Below are 27,578 nucleotides of genomic sequence, written 5' to 3'. Positions count from 1 at the left end.
ATAACTGAGTAGTCAGAAGTAAAATTTCAGTGTAAAAAGTGAATGTTTAAATGTGATTTATTTTTCAAGCACAGAAAAGGAATCCATTTGTTACTTTTTAAAATCAAAACACAAAATGTTAGTAAGAAATCTCTCAAAAATTCCTTATCAATTACATCTAATTTTTAAAACTCAATTTGGATTCTTGTTACCCAACTCCTAGAGTATAAATAGCACTTTTAAAAGGAGTGAGGGGCAACAGAGTAAAGAAGCTGAATAAAGAAGCTAGCAGAGTTTTATTGTTGGAGGCAAGGCTGGGAGCCATCAAAAACAATCACTGACAATTTAAAAAAAGATGCCAGAAATGCTATTTTAAAAGTCAAAGGACTTAAAGAACATGAATAGTTCATGGGCATTTATTGTAGATGTAAGCAAATAAATAAAAAGCTCATATCACTAAGCAACATGCCCACTAAACAGAACATAAAACATTATTATTTTTGAAACTAGGAGGTTAGTTGTTCAGAATCCTGTTTTGTTTTGGGGCCCATCTCAATGCTCAGAGGTTACTCTTGGTTCTGCACTCAGGCATGCTAAGGGGAAACATGGGATGCTGAGGTTCAAACCTGGGTCTGTCTTGTGTAAGACAAGTGCCCTACCTACAATCACTCTGGCCGCCAAAGAGAAAAAAATTTTTTTTACCCGCCCCGCCAAAGAGAAATTTTAAGAAGAGAATTCTCAATCCATAAGTTAAAGTATATATGGTTTTTAAATTTATTTTTATTTATTTTATTTTATTTTTTGGTTTTTGGGTCACACCCGGCAGTGCTCAGGGGTTACTCCTGGCTCTACGCTCAGAAATCGCCCCTGACAGGCACGGGGGACCATCTAGGGTGCTGGGATTCGAACCACTGTCCTTCTGCATGCAAGGCAAATGCCTTGCCTCCATGCTATCTCTCCAGCCCTTGTTTTTTTAATTTAAATGGTACTTTTATTATTTTTAAATAATATCTTTATTTAAACACCATTTGATTACAAACATGATTGTAGCTGGGTTTCAGTCATAAAAAGAACACCCCCTCTTCACCAATGCAAAATTCTTACCACCAATGGCCCCCAACTCCCTCCTCCCCCACCCCCTGCCTATATTCGAGACAGGCATTCTACTTTTCTCACTCTAACATTGTCATGGTAGTTGTTAGTGCATCATTTCTCTAACTCACTCATCCCTCTTTGAGGTGAGCTTCGTATCGTGAGCTCCTTCTTGGACCTCATCTCTGGGCATTATTGCAATAATGTCTTTTATTTTTCTTAAAGCCCATAGATGAGTGTGACTATTTAAAGCATGTATGTTAAGTAAAGTTAAGTACAAATCAAAGTGATTCAAATTTTTTTCTCCTCTGGAATCTCCTTCCATTATGGTAAGGCAACTTGAGGTTCTAATTCACTCATAGTTAAGCAGTGCCCAACAACTAGAGAGAGAACTGAGATCTTTCTAGGGCCACCCTGCCTATCAGTTGTTGAACTGTAGTTGATGTTTCACAGATTTTATTCAACTTAGTTTTTTAGTCTCATCTTTGACCTATGATTTTCTGAAATAATAGAAGATTGCTATGTAAATATGCACACAATGGACTAGAATTTTAAAAACAAGCTCTGCTTACAAGAAACAGATCACACAAATGCAAACCAGAGAACTGAGTCAACTATTTATATTCATTTTGTGGAGTTTATGTAACAGCATAAACTGTGTTTCAATGGTTGCTGAAACTCTCTTGCCACAAAACAAAGGAGGAGGAGGAGGAGGAAGAAGAAGAAGAAGAAGAAGAAGAAGAAGAAGAAGAAGAAGAAGAAGAAGAAGAAGAAGAAGAAGAAGAAGAAAAGAAGAAGAGAAGAAGAAGAAGAAGAAAGAAGGAAGGAAGAAAGAAGAAAGAAAGAAGAAAAAAGAAAGAAAGAAAGAAAGAAAGACTTTAAAGGCTAATAAAGATTTAGAAAATATAATACGTTTTTACAAATATTCCCACACCTTAGTATTTGCTTATATTTGGTATCACTCAGTTAGGATTACCCACCCCCCTTTTTGATAGTACTAGGGATCAAAATCAGGCCCCTTGGCATACAAGATATAAACTTTACTACTGAATCACATCCTAAATCCTGATCATTCCTTTCTGCCTCCTCCTCCCATCTCTGTTAACACTGAATTTCCCAACTGTTCAGTGAGTGAGAAATAAAAAAGTCATCTTTACTTTAAAGGAGGAATTCATTTGTACTTAACAGTTTCACAAAATAGTGGGTTCTAGTCAGGACTCATAGTTCCAGTGAGGTTCATGTTAATAAGATCTGAAAATGGCAAAGGCAGCAGCCATTGGATGTGATACAAGACAAGTGATTTAGAATTCTGACATCTGGCGAGGGTTTTAGTTCTGTCATTTTCTAGCAAAGTAATCGAATAAATTTCCTGACTTTGATTATCCTTAATTTCAAGAATGTCAATAAAGATAAGCTCAGCTTTTACTGGATATTGTGAAATCTGAGATAACATACTTATATATTAATTTAAGAGATATTTATTGAGCATTGGTCTAGTGTGTGGAAGACTTCTAAATATATTAGATAGCAAAACATGGTGTATATTTTGGTGAGAATTATAATTGGGGTATGAGAAGCAGTTAATAACCAAAATTATTCTGTATATGGAATTCAGTATTGTGGGAAAAATAAAGAATAGAAGGTGAGGGCTCAGAATGTATTTTGAGCAATATTAAACATTAAGTCAGAGATAAAAAAGTACTTTAGACAATGGTTACCTGATATATTTATCCCATGTTTAAAAATGATTGCTCAACACACTATATAAATTTCAAGCACTGCATTATAATATCCATGGGTCCTAAAATAAAAGACCTTTGAAGACTTTTCTTTTATTGACTATTGAGATATAAAATCAGATTAGAAGAAAATAAGGCATTTGCTCATCTGGCTAATTTTTCAGTTCTACAAAAAAGAGAAATAGAGAGTTTCATTTCTTCAGACTAGTCTAAATTTGCTATTTATAAAATTATAAGCTTTTCTAGCTAAGAGAATTAATATATTATCTTCTGTGGACGAGAATAAAAAGAACTTGGTAGGTAAAATAATTTGTACAAAGCTGTACAGCTAGTTCTCCACATATGAGTTATCTTAGGAATGAGATAACATTCTGCACTACTTCTAGTAAAGATGCAAAAGAAATGTAGGATGAATGAAAAATGAAGAGCAGTGGGGGCAACTGATATAAAAATTCTTTTCATATGCTAATAGGATGAATATGTCAGTAGTCTATCAGGTGTTTATGAAAGAGGAAATATCTATATTGCAGTATGCTTTGATGAACTTCAATTCGAAGCTAGGAGCTCTTCAGACCCACTTTTTTGTTTTACTGTTTGTTTGTTTAACTGGATAATTTATTGTGGCTTGGGTTCTTCTCTTCATCTGTAAGTTTAAAGTCATTCTTTGACAACATGCAGTTTAACTTCAAGTCAAGCACATGTTATAAATATGTATTGCTATTCTCATTTGTTCTTTGTATTAAATTTATTATTTATTTGTTTAGTATGCAAAATATAGCAGTGTTTCTAGTACTGCTTTAGGGATTAGCACTAAAAAGAAGTGCTTATATGATCAACTAGATTAAGTGCTGTTTCAAAGGATTTTTAGCTAGTATCTTCATTCTTTTCTCAATGACCATAGAACTTCTAAAGAGAGAAGAATGCATCAGAATAGCTGGTTTCGTTATATTACACAAAAAATAGTATTGATTTTCTGTCAGGCAACAGAAGTGAATAAAAACTAGAATATGGTTGATTTAGGGAGATATTTTCATTCCTCCAAAGAATTATGGGTCATCATCTGTGCTGGTTTTAAAATTCATTTGTGGAACCTAATCAATGAAAAATTGCATTAGTGGTTGGCCAACTATAGAGAGGGAAATAAGGAATCTTTTTCAAAACATAAAAAAGAATCGCACAGTTTTAAAGATTACACATCTGATTTAATATCTTAAAAAAAAACAATGATAATACCCCACTTTGTATAGCCAGACAGCACTCCATTTTAGTAGACTTTAGTGGTCTTTATAACGATTTATGAATCACTTCATGAATTCCTGGCTGAATCATCTGGGTGACTATAGTATCTACTTATACTTCCCTTCTGTCTCACAAAAGAGACACTTGGATTCTGTTCAATCCAGATTTGTCCCAGAATGAATCACAGCACGTTACTGGGGGAACTGCAAATTGAATTCTGCTTCTGAGACAATCAAGAGCAGCTTTCAGTAATGAAGAAACTGCCGCTGAGAAATGTGGGTAATTGCAACACTGTCCATCTGGGCAGGGCCAGAGCAAGCCAAGAGTTGAATGTCCTGAGGACTCTGTCCCAAACTAGTCAAACTTCTGAGTCCATCCCCTGGACAGGCTTTCTGATCCTTCGTCATTACAAGAGATTGGGTCGATATTAATTCCAAATAATTTATTAAGTTAGATAAGAATAAGATTCAAAAACAATGGCCAAAGTCCCCACAGAAGATGGCAAAATGAGGCACTGAAGTTAGTTGCAGGTGAAAACAATTACAAAGATATTAAAATAACACTCAAATATGTATTACAATGAGTGTTTATAGGAAAGTTTCTCCTGTTGTTAAGTCAAGAAAACCAAGTAATCAATGCCCAAGACAAAGAAGCATACTTTACCCACTGTGGAACTGAAAAGGGAGGAGGAGAGGACATCCAGAGTATGTTAGAAAAATAAATTATGCAGACCACATTTAACCAAAAGCTGGAAATTTTTGGAATATCTTGAGTGCAGAATTGGCCATGACTCAGTTGTTTGTCTATTTCAGAATCTGACGTGATGAGGAGTGAGGGAAGAGAAGTCTGATTCTGCCAGATCCTCTTTACAAAGTGCCAACTTAGGAGAAAACTTACCCAGAATGGTCTGAGACTTTTGATGTCAAAACTTCTGCTGTAGGATTTTTTTTTTCCTGAAATGATATCATTCTGTGGGCAGCTTTGAGTAGGTCAAAGCAAGAGAATTAGCTCATGGTTTGTGGCAAAAGCAAGATTCTTTCTCATGTTCAGAAGGGTGTTAAACATAATTTAGTTTGCTTTGAAAAAGAATGCATTACATGAAAAAAAAAATGTCAGACAGACAACTTTAATGAGAGGACATGAGAAAAGTGTTATCTTTGGTGGTGTTTGTTTGTTTGGGGGCCATACCAGCAATGCTCCAGGGTTACTGCTGGCTCTCTTCTCAGCAATTACTCTTAGCAGTGCTCAGGGGACAATATGAGATGCTAGGGAACAGACCTGGGTCGGCCACATATAAGGCAAAATTGCACTATTAAATTATCATTGTACTATGACTCTGGCCTAAAAGAAAAGTGTTATTTTATATAAACATGAGAAAGGAAGATATAGATAGAATCTAAATAATGATCTATTCTAGACGTTCTCAGAAATTTAAATTGTACATTTTAATTTCTTTTTTTGTTTGTTTGTTTTTATTTTTGGCCACACCTGGTGATGCTCAGGGGTTACTCGTGGCTCTGCACACAGAAATCACTTCTGGCTTGGGGGACCATATGGAATGCCAGGGGATCGAACTGTGGTCCATCCTAGGCTAGCGCAGGCAAGGCAGACACCTTACGGCTTGTGCCACCACTTCGGCCCCATATTTTAATTTCTTAAATTTTTATTTCTTTTTAGGTTTTGAGACACATGAACGTGCTGAGCTTACTCCTGGTTCTGTTCTCGGTGGTCATTTCTTGTACTGCTTGGAAGACAAAAGGGAGTGCTAGAGATTGAACCCAGTTTGGCAGTGTGCAATGCAAGGACCCTCTTTGCTGTACCATCTCTCCAACCAAAAGATAATATATTTTTTAAAAGATAATATTTTAAAACTTTCAACTTTTGCAGACAAAGTATGTATATTTAGAACTTCAAATGCTCATTACTTTCAGCATAAACAAGTGTCTTGTTGACACTGACAAATAAGATCTCAAAAGTCAATGTACTCTGTAAATTTGAAAAGAATCTAGCTAGTTATTGGTTTGTGGTAATACCATGAGCTGTTTATATGTAACTTTTGGGGGCTATTTTAATTTTCTTATTTTGTGGGGAGCAAACCCAGTGGTGCTTGGGTGATATGTTTGGCTCTGTTTGGAAGACACATACGGGGTATCAAATGTTGCTAGAATCCACACCCAAAGCATGCACTCAGCCTATTGTACTAATATTTATATCCCGTGTGTTGTATTTTAATCTCATGACTATCAGGATATACTATATTCACTACAAGGAACTTTTCTTTGAAGATAAGATCCAACATTTGGTTCAAGAAATAAATTGGAGAAAACCCCAGATATAGAAGGGCTTTTGGCTCTTTTTTAAAAATTTATTTTAAGAAAATGCATCACGTAGTTGACATAATTGATCATAATACATTTGTTCCCAGATAAATAAAAGCAAAGTTATTGAAAAATAGAAAAAAATGGAAGAGAAAAAAAGAAGAAAGAATAAGTACAGTAGCAAGCATATTTGTTAAAAATTACTGTATCTCCAATATAGTCACTAATACCATGGCAGGTTTAGTAAGCTCTTATTGTTAGCTGCTCATTCTGTTAAATTGGTGAGCTCCTACAAAGATGACAGCATCAAACAAATGAGTTTGTCCAGAAATCCAAAGCACTATTACTGTTTCTACAACTTTTAGAGGCATATACTCAGCTGTCAGTCCTAATGGAAGAATAAAAATATGTGGGGAGGGGGTCCTCACTCACTCCAAGAAGCCAAGTGAATCTCTCTTCCAGTTTCACATTATTTTCTTGTGTGTTTTTTTTTTTTTTGGAGTTTTGCATTTTGCTCTCCTAGCTCTGCACTTAGAAATTATTCTTGGCAGGCTTGGGTGACCATATAGGATGCAGGGATTGAAATCGGATCAGCCATGTGCAAGGCGAATACCATACCTACTTGCTGTGTTGTCACTCCAGCCATGAGAAGAACTCTTGGCTCTTAAACATGAAAAGATGATCAAATCTTTAGCTGTTTACTATCATTTTATATTTCTTAGCAATTCATCCAGAATTACACAAAGTATTTAATAAAAGCTGAATGTTGCTTTTGAAGAACTATTGAAAAGACAGACCAATAGATGGACTTGTTCTCAACTCTGCATCAATTATTGTGTTCAGGTAGATGGTACATTTGTATAATTTATACAAATGTCTAAATAGTATATTTTCCCTGAAACAACATTATCTATTTCTGAGATTTGCTTAATCAATAAAATGATAGCAGTTATTTATGTTGAAGAAGATAATGAAAACTCAGAAATTTCTTCAATTAAACAGAAAGGATCATTTAATTGCAAGGACAGCTTCTGAGAATTAAAATAATACAATTTTATTTTAAAAATAACATTTTAAAACATTTAGAACAGAACCACATAACTAGAACCATCTTGTTCTGTTTCACAAATTAAGGGGGAAATAATGGAGGGCACCAAGACCAAACAGTCGTATGCATATTAAGTAGAAATAAAAAATGATCAGACTTAAACACCAAATCCAAAGCCAACAACAACAGAATTGATACTCAATCTATAACAAGCTAGACACAGAGGGGACCACTTATACTAAAACCCCGGGGGATAAAGGAGGGGATATGGAATGCATGATGGGGACAGGTTTGGAGGGAGGACAACATTGGTGGTGGGAATGCCCGATTCAATGTCACTATGTGCCTAAAATATTACTGTGAAAGATTTATAATCCATTTTGGTAAAAATAAAAATTATTATAAAATAAAAAAATAACATTTAAATAATAGAATAAAATCCAAATAATGTGTGGTCTTGTCCCCCTCTGTAGTATCCCCCAAATAATAAATACATCTTTTATTTGCAAAAAGAATCAGTCTCTAACAGACAATTCCTCCAATTACCCCCAGCTTAGAAGGGCAAAGAAAAGGCTCATTTCTAGATCACAAAATTAAAATATTAAGCAGAGGTTTTCATTTAAACAGTCTTTTTAGGGAGATACGGAGGCACTTTGTGAAATATGGATGTCTTAACACAACTAGAAAGGCTGGTGGGCTTTTACTTTGAACATTCTAACTCCATTATTACCACAGAGAAAGCATATGAAAAGTACACACTGATACATTTAAAAATATAATACATTGTCTGAACTCCATGTTTTTCATGCTAACACACTACAGTAGAGTTTGAAAGAAAAAAATTCCACTTTCCCTCAAGCCTTCTTTGTACTCTCCTGACTCACTTTCCTAATGCAAATTCAAGACAGTAAGACAAAATCATCATCATCTTGGACTCCATATGAGGTTGATTTATTTGGAATGTAGTAAAAAATGTCTGATTTGCTGTTCAGCTTTGTTGGTTCTTAAAAATTATAATTTGCCCCACCCTTTACTGATACCCTAATAATTTGTGATGTGTGCTTGCAATTAATCTAAATTGAAGATCCAGTGCATTCCAAAATATAAAAAATACACGGAAAACAATTTTATATAAGCAAATAGATGAACGATTATTCAAGTATTTTGCTGGTAAAAAGGCCATAAGTATGTTCATCTCAATGATCCAAAGAGAGATGGAAGAGAAAACTATCACTTTCTTAGGTTACTACACTAAAGGCACTATTTGTAAGTAATTTACAAAATAAACAACATAATCTCAGAGCCTAGTACATGTACAGAAAGAGAAAGCAGCATTAAGTAAGTGCAAAATCAAAGAAAGGGAGTTTTAGATGGAGTGGTGAAGAAAGGCCTTTTTGAAGAGATTACAGGTAGGTAGATAACTGAAATGTAGGCATAAGTAATGTGAAGTTCTGTGAAAGCACCTGTTTTAAAGAACACCAAGGGCAAAGGCCCAATATTAGGTAAGATGAGTTGGTATTTTCAGAGCATATAGTAGGAAGAGCAGTGGTAGAGAAATTTGTCTAAGACCAGATTATAGATGGTCATTTAAAACTATAAAAACAGAATATGTATGTCTTTGCAAGCAAGGTAGTGGGATATGAATAGGAGATAGAAATGCATCTGCACTGTATTTTAAATAGTAAGTTTCATTTTGGTGTAGTACAAAGGACATGTGTATGTTTTAAGGTGCAGGTAAAAGGTTGTAGCTAAGAAAAAACAGGATGTGGGGAAACCCAGCTTGGGGACTATAGTTTAGATAGGAGAAAATAACTGTGATCTATAACTAGAGGAATTTTACTGGTTAGTCTTAATATGTATTTTGATGGTAGAATTAATATACTAATTAGATGTGAGAGTAACTCACAGAAAGGAAAAATCAAAGTTGACTCCTAAGCTTTTTAGGATTTTAATATTATTAAGATGAAGATAAACACATAGAATTAGCATATTATGTAAACATGCTGCACCTGAAATTTATCCTCAGAAACATTTAAAAGGACAGATGGAAAATACAACCCTTGGATGACTAAAAGACTAAAAGACATGGCCCATTGGAAGAGGGAGATGTATGGTTTACCATTCTCAGTGCGCAGAATTATTCCAGCTACATGCAAGCTGGCTCCTGAAATCCAAGTGCAATGCTGAGAAAACCCAGTCCTGCAAAGAGGCCACGAGGATGTGTCCTGGTCAGCAAGGCCAGCTGGAGCCCAGTGAACATTCAACATGCATCTGCCACTGGGCATTTGGAGGGGAAGCCTTCTCATGACTCCTCAAACACCCAGTGAGTGAAACCAAGGGCCCAAATGACAGAGCCTTGCTGGGTTTGAGGAAGACACAACAGGAAGTGTGGACACAGAGATGACTAAGGAAGCCAGTCAGCAATATTTATATGTTGTCTTGTTTTCCCTCCAATGGAACCAGTTATGATTTCTAGATAAGGAGGAAGGAAAGTTCTCTATACATGAAATAACTTTGAGTTCATCAGGGTGTCGTATTTAAGAAATAACAGTAAGGAAATTATCTTTATGAGAAGAAAGGTCATTCCAAAGGCTAATAACCCAAATGATTATTGCCTATTTGCTATAGAAGATGAAACATGCTGCAGCTATGAATCGATAATAATTTTACAAGCTGGTAGATAGGCCATTCTTGTCTTGGAATAAACAGGAAAAAGTACATGATCATTCAAGTACTTAAAAACAAAAATAGGAGACGGTCCCTAATCTTTTATAATCGAATATCCAAAGTTTTCCTTCCTTGTTTCTTTGTATCATATCCAGCATTGCTGGCAAAACTATATGTGGTTCCTGATAAGGAATTCTGTTCAGCAATATGCAAGGCAAATTTATTACCCACTCAGCTATCTTTTCCAATAAGACACACAGTTCTGGCTTCCATGTTAAAGGCTTAGGTATTGGGATTTGATGAAAATTTAGTGTTCACATCATTGAAATATTAGGAACAACTTTCACTACATTGAGTCTCAAAGTATGTGTGATATGTGACTGTGAATGTATAAATGAGTATGGGGTAGATTTTGGAGCACATCTCTCTAATCTTAAATATTGGTGCAAGTCCATATTTAGAGAGAAACTGGTCCCATATAGGATTCTAAATAGAAAGTGCTGCAGCCCAAACAGAAGGAATGATGCCCAGATCTTGTAGTGTTAGGTGTGTGTTATATCAAAGATTTAGACCACCAGAAGTGTTAACCAGGTAAGGTCTAAATAAATGATGCCCCCCAACAAAGTGGATTCCTCTAAATCGTTTTCTTTTCAATAACTCAGGCAAGTGAGAAAAAGTTATTGCTGATACTGTATGACTGCCACTTTGTCTGTGGCATGGAAGTCATTTTAAAAAAATTCAGTGACTCAAACTCTGATATATCATGACTCTATAAATTACAAGTTGAAATGAAAAGAAATGGGACTCACTTTTTAAACTGTATTAAAATAAAAACAACATAAACCACACAGTATTGCCACATACTAGGATATTACAAAGGTCAGCCTTTGTATGCTTGTGAACATGATGAATCATTTTTCCCTTTCTTGGCATATTTCTTCTGATGGGCACTGAATACATTCTGAACTCATTGTTAATCGACTGGGTTAATCCACTGGGTGTGCCCTACAACAATGTAAAGCAAACAAACAAATAAGATAGTAAGAAACAAGGGAGATGTCTGTGCATTACAAGGGAGCATTAAGGCTTTCTGAGTCAAGGGTCAGAATGGAGGGGCCAAAGAGATAGCGCAGTGGTAAGGCATTAGCCTTGCAAGGGGCAAACCCAGGACCGATGGTGGTTCGAATCCCAGCATCCCATATGGACCCCCAAGCCTGCCAGGAGAGATTTCTGAGTAGAGAGCCAGGAGTGACCCCTGAGCGCTACCGGGTGTGACCCAAAAACAAAAACAAAAAGGTCAAAATGGAGAATATTTAGTCAGTAATTGAGTCAGTAAAAGAAGTTTTTAGGTAGACAAAGACCCTGAATTAAGATGCAGAATCAAAGTCAGTGAACAGGTTGTTTTGACTAGAGCTAAAGAGCATTACAGAATTACAAGGACACTAAACAGTAGAAATTTGCTGTCTTTAACCTCTTATTACCCAGGAAAGCTACACTGTGTTCCCAGGGTTAAATTAGAAAATGCTATCTGTGAAGGCTAGATACATACAACTTATGTACCTACATGAGGCAGAGACATAAGAAAGGCTGTACAGATATAAGGAACATAGAAACCGAGCAGTCACATCTAATATAAATGGAAGTTAAGTACCTGATAGACTTGAAAAGTTGGCATTTCTTATTGTTTTAAAAGCAAGGTCTCTCCACAAAGAACGGTGAGTGCAGTTAGAAAAATAATTACACTGACAACTCTCATGACCATTTTTAATGATATCTTTATTTAAGCACCATAATTACAAACATGATTGTAGTTGTGTTTCAGTCATAGAAAGAACACTCCCCCTCTATCACCAGTGCAACAATGACACCCCTACACTCCTCCCCCCACCTCCTGCCTGGATTTGAGAGCTGCATTCTACTTCTCTAGCTCATTGACATTGTCATGGTAGTTGTTAATGTAGTTATTTCTTTAACTACATTCACCACTCTGTGGTGAGCTTCATATCGTGAGCTTGTCCTTCCGGCCCTAATCTCTATTGTCTCTGGGCATTATTGAAAGAATTTTCCATGTTCATCCATGTATAGGAAAATTTCATGACTTCATCTCTCCTGATAGCTGCATAATATTCCATTGTGTAAATGTACCACAGTTTCTTTTGCCATTCATCTGTCGAAGGGCATCTGGGTTGTTTCCAGATTCTGACTATTGTAAGTAGCACTGCAATGAATATAAGTGTGATGAAGGGATTTTTTTTTATTGAGTTTTTCTGTTCATAGGGTTTATCCCTAGGTGTGGTAAAGTTGGATTATCTGGGAGCTCAATTTCCAGTTTTTGAGGAACCTCCATATTGTCTTCCATAAAGGCTGGAATAGACGGTATTTACTATCATGACAATTGTAGTGAGTGAGAGAAATAGAATGCCTGTCTGGAATACAGGCAAAGGGTGGGTGAGGAGTGGAGGGCATTGGTGGTGGGAAGTTTGCACTGGTGAAGGGAGGTGCTCTTTTCTGTAACTGAAACATACCCAACTATAAACATGCTTATAATCATGGTGCTTAAATAAAGGCATTATAAAAATATTTATACCAATAAACATTGTTCACACTCAAAAAAAAAAAGGCAATGTCTTTAACATTCTTTACTATTGATTCCTGAACTAAATTTTTTTATTTCCCAAGAAGAATACATTTTTCTTGATTTTGGTCTTCTGCTTTTTAGATGTAGGGCTCATAAAAACCTCTTTACTCTGTGGTCATCTACAAGTCCCTTTAAACTCTGTCACATACTACATACTACAAAGTATTCAAGAAATCATCGATTTTGTGGATTTCTTTGAAATTGTGAGCGGCAGCTAACCTGTTCTTAAGACATGATGAGTGACACAAATTCAGCTGACTTCTTGGAATTGTGTAATTTCTCTATATCAAAAAGAGATTCCCAACAATACTTTTTATTTTTTCTGGTTAACAGAAATATTATGATATCCAATGTGAATGTTGCCAAAAACATTTGTTTCCTCTTATGGGAAGCCACTGTCATAAAGTACCACAGGTTCAACATGACATAGTAAAAAACAACCACTTCCCATAATAAGTTTAAATCAACATTAGGTGGTGTGTTACTGCATAAATTAAGAAATTACGTGTCATTCAGATACAAATTCAAAATTAAAATGGAGCCTTGTCACATTGAGAGAAATTGCATTTATTTTATTTTATATTGGTATGGATCAAAGAATCCAATGTTAACTGGACAGATGCAGTGGACCTTTCCTACCTTCTGACAATGACTCAGCCTATTTTAATAACAAGTTAAAGCTAAGTAAATATTGAATCAATGCCTGCAAGGCAGGAAAAAATGCCAAATTCCCACTAAAATTGCAAAGTCTGATAAACCTATTTCCTTTATGAAAACTGCTAGAGTTTTTACTGAGGGGATTCCCAGGCAAACAGAGGCAAAGATATATAAATCAAAAGCAGAAGGTAAGCACATTTCCTCTTAGTGTTTTCATGCTGGACTCTAATTCTGGACCGTTTCCTGTCATCCTCTTCTAATCATCCAAACCTGATTAGGAGAGATAATTTTCCACTATTGCCATTTCTAGTTGGGCTGGTATAAGGATGGGGCACACATCGTGTGAAAGAATAACACAGTGAGGCAGTCACAAAAGTAAAATTGTCCATTTCATTCACTCAGTCATACAAAATGCCAGTGTTCTCTCTTCATCTCTTATTTTTTTTCCCCATGATAAATCACTCAATCAACTTCTATAATCATTCAATGACATCGTCTGGTTTTCAAAATTAAACTTCTCAGTCATGGCCAGCCAAGGGTGCCTATCTTTCCATCATTAGCATTAACTACTGAGTGTCTGCGTCACCCACTTTAGTTCATTTAATCCAAATTCTCTGTGTGGTCCAAAAGAGATAAAAAGGGGCTGGAAAGAGAGCATCGAGGTAAGGTGTTTGCCTTACAAGCAGTGCAGCCAGGATGGACGGTGGTTTGAATCCAGACCTCCCTGTGCCTGCCAAAAGCGATTTCTATGTACAGAGCCAGAAGTAGCCCTGAGCACCGATGGATGTGACTCCAAAACAAAACAAACAAACAAATAAAAACAAGATCAAAAGAGCTAAGTAACACCACCATTATCTATGTGAAGATCCTGCCAAAATGTTTACAATGTTTAGGAGTCTACAATATCCCAAATCCAAATTATGAAGCATTCTGCAAAATAAATGTCTTCAAAAGTGCCAATGTCATGACAGAAAGTAATGATAATGGTGACAATTATTTAAAAGTTGAAGTGAGTATGTGATCTTTAGTAAAGAGCCTGGATTGTAATGAGAAAAAAAAAGAATAAAATTGAGTAACAATATTTACACAATTTGGAAAATTTGAAAACTGTTTACTGGATAATGATATTACGTAAATGTCCTGAGTGATAACTATACTATGATTGTGTTGGAAAATATCCTTCATATGGAAATAATTAATGTTAAGAACCTCAACTGTATTTGTAATGATTTCTCACACAGTTGAGACAAAAATAGAGAAGCAACTGAAGAATATACAAGTGGAATGAGACAAAGACGAAAAGACAATAGAAACAGATGGAAGAAGAAAAGTAGAGAAAGTGTAAAAATATCAACAAGAGATAAATATGATTGCAAGGAATAGAGTTGTTTATTGTATAATTGTTTATTTTAGGGAATAATACTGAGTGGTGCTCAGGACTTATTTTCTGATGCTGCTTTCAGGAATAACTTCTATTGGAGACGTGGGGCCATATGGGATGCTGGGATTGAATCAATATTGGCAACAAGCAAGACAAGTGCCTTACCTCCAGCACTACGTCTTAACTGCACAACTGCAAACTTTTAGAAAAAAGGAATTTAAGAAAGAAAAAACAATAGTTTTTCTTTTAGTTTTCTGCCCACCTGGTGATGCTCAGGGGTTACTCCTGGCTATGCGCTCAGAAATCACTCCTGGATGCCGGGGGATGGAACCATGGTCCATCCTAGGCTAGTGCTTGCAAGGTAGATGCCTTACCACTTGCACCACCGCTCCTGCCCTAACAATAGTTTTTCTTATAAAAGAAAAATTTGAAGCTAGTGCAATACATTTAAACAACTATAGAAACAGATTCAATCTCTCTCTCTTTGTCTCTCTGTCTCTGTCTCTCTGTCTCTCTGTCTCTGTCTCTCTCTCTTTCTCTCTGTCTCTCTGTCTCTGTCTCTGTCTCTCTCTCTCTCTCTCTCTCTCTCTCTCTCTCTCTCTCTCTCTCTCTCTCGCAGGCTAGGGGTACAATAATGGAGTGTCAGGGACCAACCTTTAATAGCCTGCATGCAAGGAAAGCACCTTACCCACTGTACTATCACTCTGAGTTCAGAGCTAGGATTAAGTTATATGGTTACTTACTCCAATAATAGCTAAACTCTGTTGACATTTATTCCTTAAAAAATAAGATGTATTTGTCCTTATATCTTTTAAATAGTTTATATGACAACTGAAAAGACCAAATAAAGAAGAGTAGGTACTGATGATTTCTTTCTCAACTACATTACCTTATGAAGTATGATTCTTAACCAGGAAAAATGGAAGAAGGTAATGAAAAGTCCAATCTAAAGTCCAGTTACAGTCCATTGTTAACAAAATAAAGTGTTAACATGAGTAAGATCATCGCAACTTACAGGAGTATATCTGATAACTGGAAAGACTGCCTGTATTTAGTATTGGTAAAATTAATAGGAATATATCATTTTTGTACTGCTTTCTTTATGGGTCCTGTGGGAAGAAGCTAATAACTTGTTCATGCTTTACAACAAACACAGAATTGTTAAAATAAGTCTGACATTCTGATCATGTTTCCAATTGTCTGTTATAGACAGATATTTCATGACCACTTAAAAATTAAGCTCCTAAAGTCCATTTATTATAATTATTTTTTATTCTTCCCTCTTCTCAGCACCCTTTTTTAATGTAATGTACATTACATTACTTGCTGTACTCTTCCTGTAGTTTCAATTTTTTATTAATAACACCAGTTTCCATTGTGATAAACAGTTTAGGGATGAAACTTCAGAATAAGTTTTAGCTCTTCTTTACTTCACAGGTATTTTAACAATCAGCAATTCTACCTCCTAGATAATAATTTTGGATAAATTCTCTAGTCTTACATCTTTGTCTTAGTTCAAGTCCCCGCATCATTCTAAGCATTTCTGAAATAACCTCCTTGCTTTTCTTTTTGTGTTACACGTAGCAGTACTCAGGGCTTACTCGTGGTTCTGCACAGGAATCACTCCTGGCAAGGATGAGAGTGAGGGGCATATGGAATGCCAGGGATCAAACCTAGGTCAGCTGCTTGCAAAGCAGGCACCCTTACCTACTGTTCTACTGCTCTGGCCCCAGAAATAACCTCTTCATTTATTTCCCTAATATTGGCCCTGCTCCAGGATTCAATTGTTTTGCTATTTTTTAAAAATATTTAAGTGAATCATCAAGAGATATAGTTAGAAATTGTCCATAATTGAGTTTCAGTTATACAATATCCAACAACCACCCCTTTACCAGTACACATTTCCCACCACCTATGGAATGCCGGGATTTGAACCACCATCCGTCCTGAGTTGGCTGCTTGCAAGGCAAACACCCTAGCACTATGCTATCTCTCCAGCCCCTTACTTCTGGTTCTTAGAGCTTACTTCTGGTTCTGCACTCAGTGATCACTCATGGTGGGACTCAAGGGTGCTAGCTGGGGATCAAACCCAGGTTAGCAGCATGCAAGGTAAACACCCACCTGCTATACTGCCATTTTGGCCACACTCTTAGCTTTTAATGACTGTGATGTTTTCCTTTATTAAAGGACAAGTAACTTCCCATAAAATACATGGCTCCACATGAGCCAACCTAGTGTTCACTTTAAATGATGCCAACTAGTCTCAATCCATATGTCTTATGTCTTTGTCTTACCTCATGTCCAATTCCTCCAATTGAGGAATTGGATAATTTATCTAAATATACCCATCTCTATCTGTCCTGAATGTCATCCCCATTTATTTCTCTGAAAAATTTATATTTACTTTAGTGCCTAACTCTCTAGATCATTTTTGTTTTTCCTTCTCCTTCAATAGTAGAGATGTCCTCTTGGACTCTTCTGGTTTACCTATAAGTCATTTATCCAAATAACATTACTATATGTGGTTTAATTTTCTGTCCTCTCCACTAAATTCTTTATGTACAAGACCAGGATATTACTGTTTGTTTTATTTATGGGACACACCTGGTGCTGCTAAAATGTCACTTCTGGCTTATTGCTCAGGGATTAAAATTGGTGTGGTTAGGAGACTATATCTGGTTCCAGGGACTAGACCTGAGGTTGGCTGCATGAAAGGCAAGAGTATTACCTACTGTACTATTTTTTCAAATTTTGTTAAATTTTCTGGTCCATAATTTAATAATTTGCATTTACAACACTTACCACAATATTGGAGACATATCTAGTATTCAAAAGGCTTGTTACTTTAAAGGATGTATTAATAAATACAGGGAAAGGTAAAACATATGGTTTATTAGAATTTAAAAATATTTTAAAATTCACAGTCCAGACCAACAATGATGAAATAACAGACTAATGATGAAATATAAGATTTAAAATTTTTATTTGTTTTTGGGTGACATACAACTATTCTCAGGACCTACTTCTGGTTTTGTGCTCAAGGGTAAGTCCTGGTGGTGCTCAGGAAACCATATATGGTGCCTGATTTTAAATCCAAACTGGATGTGTGAAAGGCAATCACCTTTCCTACTATATTGTCTTTCCAACCAAAATTTAAGACTTTAATTCAACTTATTAGTCAACTTATTATGTTTGCTCATGATTTTTTAAAATTAGTTTAAAAAAATGGAGGGTAGCTTGCTGAATGAAACAGTTGATGGTAGAAGGTCAAACACAGGATTATCTCATATGTTTACAGCATAAGAGAGAAACAAATCAAGGTAGGGACAATATTAATCAATAATAAACCTCACTTACTTGAATCTAACCTAAAAGTGCCAGACTATGGGAGGTGGAGCATCCTCAGGTGATCCAGTTGGGTGCTAGGAAGTAACACAAGCACTTAAGAAGGTCCTGAGCTTAGTGGTGCTAAGGGTTGTAACAGTATGCCCTCAAACTGTAACTGTCAATTAATAAAAAATGGGGACAGCGGTAAGATGGAAGAAGACTGGAGTGAACATAGGGATGGGCAACTGTTCATGGGTACTTGGGTGATGGGTCTGGCAGTAACTTTGTACATTAATACCAAAAATCTGAACACTACTGAAATACTGTCACTTAAACAGAATTAAATTTTACTATCATTGTAATATTCTTTTATAAATAAATACATTTATTTAAGCACCATGATTACAAACATAGTTGTATTTGGGTTTCAGCCATAAAAAGTACACCCCCTTCACCAGTGCGACCTTCCCACCACCAATGCCTTTCAACTCCTTCCTCCCCCACCTCCCGCCTGTAATTGAGACAGGCATTCTATTTCTATCACTCACTATCATTGTCATGATAGTTGTCAGTATAGTTATTTCTATAATTGCACTCATCAATCTTTGTGGTAAATTTCATATCATGGGCTGGTCCTCTCAAACCTCATCTTTTTCTGTCTCATACTATCTTTTATTTTTCAAATCCCACAGATGAGTTATACTATTCTGTATCTATCTTTCTCCCTCTGACTCTTCTCATTTCATTCAGCATAGATAGACATGGAAACTATTATACTGAGTGAAATGCCTTAAACAGAATTTAAGGGGAAAACACTAGCAAAGAAATTAAGTTCTGTAATCTAGTTATATAAAGTTTTAAAATAAAGACAGAAAAAAATGACTAAATAATAGTACAAAACTTGAGCCACCTATAACAGTCCGAACTCTTCATCACTGACCTATGGATATCTAAGAGCAAACCCTAGATAGGTGAATCCAGCCAGATAGGTTGTAGAGAGAATAAGAGGAGTAGTATGTGGTCTGCACTGAAGGATCAGTTAGTACAAACACAGGAACTTAAAGACTTAACAACTGTCTACCAGAAACTATTTATGATGGTGATATCAACATAAAATATAAACATAAAAGCCACTTTCCAGTTACCCCTTTATGACCCTGTGCCTTTTTACACTTTGCTTTCAAAATTTAACATGAATGATCTATGTGCTGAAGGCACAATCTTTACAAACTATAGGGAAACCACCGTTAAATGGAATTTTTGGGAAAAACCTGAAGCAAGGTATGAAAGACAGGGGCATTCTGATGCATTTTCCACCATCAGACCTTTGAAATAGCTATGGCAGTATCTTTTCACCTCCTCTCTACCCCATGTAAAATAAAACAGATGAGATATTTGGTCCATGTGCTTTGTACAAATACTTTAAAAATATCACGTTTGGGCAACTCAACCCAACAATGGATTATTAATAAAACTCAGCAACTGTCAAAAGCACTTCTCAGTGGAGGGTTTGGCGGAGACACCTATTAGAAGAGAGCGACAGATGGCCTTACCTCTCAGCTCCGGCGTCCACAGCTGTGAGTGAAGGTAACTGGGAGGAGGGGTTGTGGGGGCTCCCCTGTACATTATGTCCTGGAGAAGGGTGACTGACAGAATGAGGGGGTGGCATGGCCCCAGCAGCTGTTCCACTTCGGCTTGAATGATTGTTGGAGAAAATGGAAGCTGAAATCAAGGGAGAACAGGCGTCAGAAGGTGCCCTAAGTGTAGCCCACATATTTTAAATACCAAAGGCTGAGAGAAAGCATACTTTAGGAGCTTGTTTGTTTTCATCTTGTGATTTAAAGGACAGTTCTCTCCTTTATTAAATATACACAACTTTTGTTTTCATGGTGAACAGATTTTTGGGTAATGTGACTTCACTACTGCCACGGGGGACTTTTAAAGTTCAGTAGGTTCCAGATTGATGTTCAGGGATTATCTCATGAGCGCCAGCCTCTCTTCCCCACCAGTTTACTGTCTGGTCAGTGTAGAATGTAATCACCTTGAACCACCCCTAGATTAAGGTATCCATGTTAGTATTTTCAATTTTGGATCACAGGATACTTTATCTCCAGACCAAGCCAGGCACAGCACAGTACTTCTACTTCTCACTATTTAGTTAACTACTCTTGGCATGGCTAGCATCTCTCTCTGACATGGCTAAATAAGTAAATGAGAATAGAGCTTCCCTTGATCCACACAGCCAGGCAAGAACCTATAAATTTTCAACTTCCGCATCTCACTGCCCCATGGTATTTCCCCACCAATGGTATGATGAGTGGGTTATTCTTGGTCTTTATCAAAAGAGTCCTCTTCCAACACCACAAAATATAAAAAGAGGACTCTCCAACATGACTTCAAGAGCCTTCTCTGTTATCACCTGAGCAAGTTACAGCCTCATTCACCAGGGCAGCCACATTTTTGATAACTATTCCTGACATCAAAGATAAGTATATGCCCATTTAGATCAGCTAATTGGTACAATGTCATGGGAGAAACTGGTGCTTGTCATTTTCTGAGTCTATCACTATCAGAGAAGCACTTTCTGCATCTAGGACCTACTCAGCAGACATCTCATTATGCTGCAATCATTCCAGCATCATTATGCTGACTCTCTTTAACTTCCTTCTCTATGCAAAGCCATGCTAAGCTTTATACCTATCTCTGCTCTTTTTGAACTTACTCTACTGAAATCAAAGAATAAATGGATTAAAAAAATAAATCAGGTTCAGTATTAAGAAAGAGAAGCCACATAATCAAAGAGATTGGAGGGTTTAAAAGTTCAGAGAACTGTATTTTTAGACTGGTGCTAGTTTTCTCCAACCCCCAGCTAATACCCCAAATGACCCAGCCCTCACAAGCTTATTAATCCAATGGAACAAGAGTTCAAGTGTTTAAAGGAACATGTGAAGAGGCAGAATTACCATCTTCCCGCTCAAAACGCTACTGACAGGGATGTGATCTGATTTGAAGGGTTTATTTCTGGTAAATCAGCATTCTGTCAGGTTAATTCTTGTCCTCAGAAGCCTGCATCCTCCACAGCCTGAATAGTCCTGAATAGGTGGAGACTATAATATGCCTAGCAGCTCAAAAAGGCAATGCAGAGCTTCTGTTTTGTGCTTCAGCCTCCAGAAAAGTTGCACGTTTGCAAACTTGCTAGAGTCACCTTATGAATCACTACCCTCATTTATGCTCAGCTCACTCAGGCAACCACAATTCTGCATGTCTTCCAAATAATAATTTTACCCAAGGGAGATGGCTGTTTGGATTGACTGTAGTAATAGTTTCAATACTGGTGCTTGTCAGCATGGAGCTTGGTATTTATGTACTACTTCAAAAACTAATGGAATAATAAGAGGTCACAAAGATACTTAGAAAAATTGTTCTTTTATTGTTCTGCCTTAGTGAAGAAACATGAATTCTATTTTTTGTTTTAGTCCCTGAATACATTCATCAATTACCCTCTTGATAATAGGTTATAATATAATAACTTTATATAAAATATATATAAGATAATAATTATGTGTATGTATGTGCACTATCATAAATGAAGCACTTAAAACCCCATGAGCAATAGGAAATTGGTAAGAACAATCCATGCTAGACTCCAGTGTTCTTCAACTGCCAGTTTCAAGTGCAGAAAGAGTAAAAACCATTAGTCTATGCCTTGGTTATAACTGCCAGTCAGTGGACCAGTGTATAGGACAGGTGTCAGTTTGTAGGTGAAAGAAAAAATCTGAAGAGCAGTATTTTACTCAGTGGTTAAAAAGAAACTATGGTTCTTCCAAAAAATCTACATTTGCCTTATTAGTTACGTTTTTGCATTAGCTGCAATGAAAAAGGTTGGGAAAATTGGTAGATTTTGTTTGTTTTCAACCAGCCACACACAGAAAGTTGGTCCTGGTAATCTTCTTTCTCCATTTCATAGCCAAGACCAAACATTCGCCATCCATCTGCCCACTTATATGTTGATATGCCATTCCATACATTAAACCATCAACAGATTCATCCATATATTGATTCCTTCCATCCATCTAACCATCCATTCATCCATCCATCCACTAATCCACTCATCTATTCATCAATCACCGATCCTCTACTTATCTTTTCAAACCCAGTGCTTATTAAATATCAATTAGATGCTAGTCATTTTAATATATATGGGTAAATGTCACTGTCTTGTGACAGTGATATAAACAGTGACAGTGAGAGACATATAAACATCTATTCTGAAAAAATTCCAAGACTTGTAGGACATCAAAAGTGTGAATAGTAAAAGTATTCAAAGTGCTTTAATACATTATCTTATCTCTGGCACCACAATATTAAATTCTGGACAAACCAGACAACTCACCTTATCTCAAATATATATTTCCAATTTATGATATTGTGCTTTTACCAGTAATGTCTTTTATCTTTCTCTACTTATTTTAATGCTTTTGTTCCATTTCAAGTGTTATTTTTGTTATCATATTTAGCTGCCAATTATTTCAAAAATACTGATGAAGTATTTTCCATATAACAGATTGAGCTAGGTCCTTGGACAGATTAGGAAAAATTCTCGTTGCCATATATCTCCAAAAACATCATTCATGCTATTAAGCAAAGATGATCATAATCTAAACACCAATTGAGTTCATCCAGGGGTTCCATGAAGTCAGGAATAGACAGGATCATTAAATTTTATGCCAAGGATCATACAATATGTTAATTTTATTACATGTCCAAGTAGGCATGAGTACCTCAGTGGTCATAGGTTCTTGGCTGAGGGCAGGTACTTGATTCAAATGAATGAGTACTGCTACATTCTGCTGGTGCAGATAAGTTCCATAGTAATGGTTATCATAAGTAATAAGTAGAGGTGAAAGGTGACATGGGATACAATGGAGGAATAAGTGGAGGTGAAAGGTGATGTGGGATGTTAGAGGTGTTTAGGTATATAGGCTCAGAAATGTTACCCCTAATTGTGCAGAGGTGTTGGTTGAAAATAGTTAAACATGTATCTACTGTACATCTTCTCTCTCTCTCTCTCTTTTGGGGGGGTCTTTGAGGCTCAGGAGTTACTCCAGGTATGCACTCAAAAATTGCTCCTGGCTTGGGGGACTATATAGGATGCCATTGAACCGATGTCCATCCTGGGTCAGCTGCATGCAAGGTGAACGCCCTAATGCTGAGCTATTGCTCTGGCCCCTCTACTTTTCTTAATTCTATTGTTCAAGGTGGTAAAGGGTTGAGGAAGAGACAGTTGTCCTTTGGCTAGGAGTGCTTGTGAGAATAGGAAGAAAACCTTTAGAATTCTATTTATATCCTGTAAAGTAAACCAAATTGTTCCTTTTTTTAAGGAAGTGTTCAATCTATCACTTCTTAGCACATTTCGGCCTGCAAAGTGTCCGTGTTCTAAAAGATGAGATGAGACATACAGGAAATACTCCCTTTTCTTAAGATAGCATAGAAGCTTAGGATATAGTGTTGACACAGAGCATGCTGGAGAGAGACATAGCACAGGTCAAGATGTTGTGGTCCAAAGGATTACTTGCAGACAGTAACAACAGATATAAGCAAGGCTTTCTAACTTTCAGCCAACCCCCCTCCTCAAAACACTGTCATGTGTAATAATCTTACATACCCTTCTCATGAAATTGACAAGCTAGATGGCTGTAGTTTTAGTAGGATTGCTTCAGCCTCTACCAAAGATTCATCGTTCTTAAAATGGCACAGTAAGTACCTGATCTACTAATGCTGATTTCTGGGAATGTTTGACTTTTCAGTAATGCACCCATACGTTCATCCTATTATCATTTAAGCATGTTTTTTATTCATTCTTTTATTTATGAAAACACTAATTTCTTTTTTTAATTCAATAAAATTATTAAACTGACTCACAGTTAAATACACAGTTACAAAGTTCATGGTTGAGTTTCAGTCATAAAATGTTCAACACCTTTCACCAGTGCAAATTTCCCACCACCTATGTCCCCAGTTTCACTCCTGTTCTTTATTTTCTCCCTCTCTTGCCTGGAGCTGGTCTCTCAGGTACATTGTTTTTTCTTTCTGGACCCTGGCTTAGTGCTGCTGCTCATCTGATTTCCAACAGAGGGATGTGGAAGTAACTTAGTTGTGTTTCACTATTTTGTCAAAGCAGCATTTGTTGATCTATGAGCTCTCCAAAGGCCATCTTACTGGGTATCAGACCAAGGCATTCTACACTGGTACTTTTAACTAGTTCTGGCATTATAAGTTATATATATTATATTAGACTATATTATAATAAATTAATAGGCAGTTTTCCCTATTCAGCTCCTCTACTTAGCAATGGAGATGCATTGGGCATTATTTAACTGTCATATATCCTCTGGAATAGAAGACATCAAAGAGTGTCAGTTGCTTCTGAATAAGAGACGGATTCATTCAATGAGCCAGGGAGGGCTACCATATACATGAATTGGTTGATAAGTTTTCATAATTTTTGAAAGTAAACAACCTCCCTCATTGCTCTGAGGAATATTTAAAAAGCAGCTCATTGAAAGGCATATTCCATTTTAAACTAAACAGGCAGGTAGTCTTGCCTTTTAAGATGAAACATGTAAACATATATTGCAGGATAAAATATTGGTCTGAACTTCTAAATCTTAGGAGAAGAAAACGTTGAAAATGTGAGCTTCTATCAAAATCTCCAGTGATGCTGGTCTGGAGTAAAGTGCCAGGCCATATCTAAAATGCAGTTTATTTTATTATTACTCTACATGTTAAAATAAATTATCAACATTTACTGATACTTTGGAAACTTTTCTCCTGTCTGTTGATGAGGAACTTTATACTTACCATATTTTCTGGCATATAAGATTACTGGGTATATAAGATGACCCCCTACTTTTTCTGTTAAAATAAAAGGTTTGGGCTATATTCACTGTATAAAACTACCTCTCTTTGAATGCACACCAAATGGAAATTAAAATATGTAAAAGAAAAAGAGTAGAACTCTCAAAGGTTAACAGTATATGTTTAATGAAACTAGACTTTGGAGTGCCAACAATCATTTTACATTTGTCATTTGTAGTGAGTAACTGTGATTTTTTTATTGTGATCTACATTGACAGTAGGGAGAGGGGGCTCCTCCAAGAGCAGCTGGCTGGGGTGCAGTGATTAATAGGACAGCTAGAGGTAGACAGAATGACCCTTCTGTTCCCATAAAAGCTGAACAGAGGACTGGAATGACACCTGGCGGCTGGATGGGATGCAGCTCCTCTGTGTGCCCTGAAAAATTAATCTGGACAAGCAGAGGACTAAGTAATGATGCCTGGAAACTGGATGGGATGTGGTGGTAAGAGGGGGCGGATCACTCATCCCTGAAGCTGGAGTAAGTTTCAGCATGCGATATACCGGCATATAAGATGACCCCCAACATTTAAGAAGTTTTTCAAAAAAAAAGAAAAAGAGGGCCTGGAGAGATAGCATAGTGGCGTTTGCCTTGCAAGCAGCTGATCCAGGACCAAAGGTGGTTGGTTCGAATCCCAGTGTCCCACATGGTCCCCCATGCCTGCCAGGAGCTATTTCTGAGCAGACAGCCAGGAGTGACCCCTGAGCACTGCCGGGTGTGAACCCCCCCAAAAACAAAACAAAAAAAAAAAAGAAGCTTTTTAAGGTGTTGTCTTATAAACTGGAAAATACAGTACATCTGGTTCCAGGTAATAAGCTGTGGAGCTGGAATTCAAACTAAAATATGGGGCCGGCGAGGTGGCGCTACAGGTAAGGTGTCTGCCTTGCAAGCGCTAGCCAAGGAAAGGACCGCGGTTCGATCCCCCGGCGTCCCATATGGTCCCCCCAAGCCAGGGGCAATTTCTGAGCGCATAGCCAGGAGTAACCCCTGAGCATCTAACGGGTGTGGCCCAAAAAACAAAAACAAACAAAACAAACTAAAATATAATGAGTATATACCCCTAACGAACATTCTAATTGACTATCAATCATAGGATGGATTTAATAAAGGGCAAATAGTGTTGTACTGTCTCAAAAGTTTTGTAAACTTTACTCTTAAAGGCTGACTGTAGTCACTAGGCACTGGAATTCCCCCCAGTGGATGCAGAGATAGCTTTAACCGCCAAAGCGCTGGTTAGGATGCAAAATGCTATTCCAATTTGTTTCTACTGATCTCCTAAAGCACTGAGATCTCTGAATGAAGAGAATTTCCCAACTCTGAAAATTAATTCAATCATAAAATTAGCTAACTTAATTGGTTGGGAATTAAGCAATTGTTGGGAATCAGGTAATTGATAGGAAATTCATTTCCCCCTGAAAAAATGATGTCAGATATTTGTCAGATTGACATATTGACCTACTAGGAAAGAGGCAGGCATAGAGGGATGTTTTTGTGCATTGTAAAATAGATACACCTGTTTCATAAGCAATATAATGTCTGGGATAAATCATGCTTGTTTCTGTCAGTAATGCATGAAGAAGAGTTATTCTGCAGATCTGTAGACTCTGAACTGTTAAAGTAAGCTGCATTTGGATTCATATATGGTTGCTAGAAAATCCAGGTACTGCTTTTCTTACTTGGTCTGTTCTGAATGGAAACAGGGGATACCATCTTTCTCATAAATTGTAATTTCATTTATAATGAGTGATTTTATGCTGGCACCTTGAAAAATGAAAGTTCAGACTTTGGTGGCAGGTACCAGGAAGAGGTATAAAGTCACCATTTTTCTCCCAGAGAAGTATGAGAACCAACAAAATCAGTCTAACTAAGCTTTTATGGAGACATTAAAAAGAATAAGAGGTCCTATTCACATGTTGGGTTTAATCTTTTTCCTCTATCTTATTTACCTCTTCCTAAGGAAAAAAAAATTGAATTTGGGAATAATTTCAGTGGGGAAATGAATCTCATTACACTGACATTCAGTGTAAATGGTGACTCATTTGGCCTCATCAGACCAGGAGTCACATCTATCTAGTTTTATTCTGAGAATTACCAATTATTAGTATTATATCTTGGAAAAATCAGTTAACCTTAACATTTAAAAATTTAAACTTTAAATTTAAAAAAATTTAAGAGTTAAAAATCAAGTAATTTTAAATAATACTTCACTGAATGGTGAGAATTATATGATAGAGAAAGCACAGTACTGTCCCTAGATCATGGTTCAGTGTTTAGTCAACTGTTATTATTCTTGTTATTTATATTGTTATAAATGTATTACTATTACTAATAGGACAGGGAAGTCCAAGGCATAGGTTGATCCAAAATGGCAGGTCTACAGTAAAGTATGGTCTTATCCTTGAAGATCTATAGAATTACAAACCAGAACAGCCATATAAAAATGCTGAAATACATATATCATAAAAAAATAGCACTTGTATTTAAGTTTTTCTAATAAAAGTTGCAATGAAGTGTTTGTTCAGTGATTGAATCGTCAGAGGATTAAAATGTATGTACTTTGTTTTACTGGAGTAATGC

The 27,578-nt window shown here is 36.5% G+C and overlaps 1 protein-coding gene across 1 annotated transcript in view; it reads right to left on the bottom strand.

Moving 5' to 3' along the window:
- GLIS3 (GLIS family zinc finger 3) overlaps positions 1-27,578 on the bottom strand; it is a 370,368-nt gene that overhangs the window by 36,942 nt on the left and 305,848 nt on the right. The window contains exon 7 of the mRNA XM_049774262.1: positions 19,639-19,807. Within this exon, the coding sequence (XP_049630219.1) occupies positions 19,639-19,807 (169 nt within the window). The remainder of the gene's footprint in view (positions 1-19,638; positions 19,808-27,578) is intronic.

This window comes from Suncus etruscus, chromosome 1, assembly GCF_024139225.1.
Source record: "Suncus etruscus isolate mSunEtr1 chromosome 1, mSunEtr1.pri.cur, whole genome shotgun sequence".
Classification (NCBI taxonomy): domain Eukaryota; kingdom Metazoa; phylum Chordata; class Mammalia; order Eulipotyphla; family Soricidae; genus Suncus; species Suncus etruscus.
This window is presented reverse-complemented; position numbering and strand designations above follow the sequence as displayed.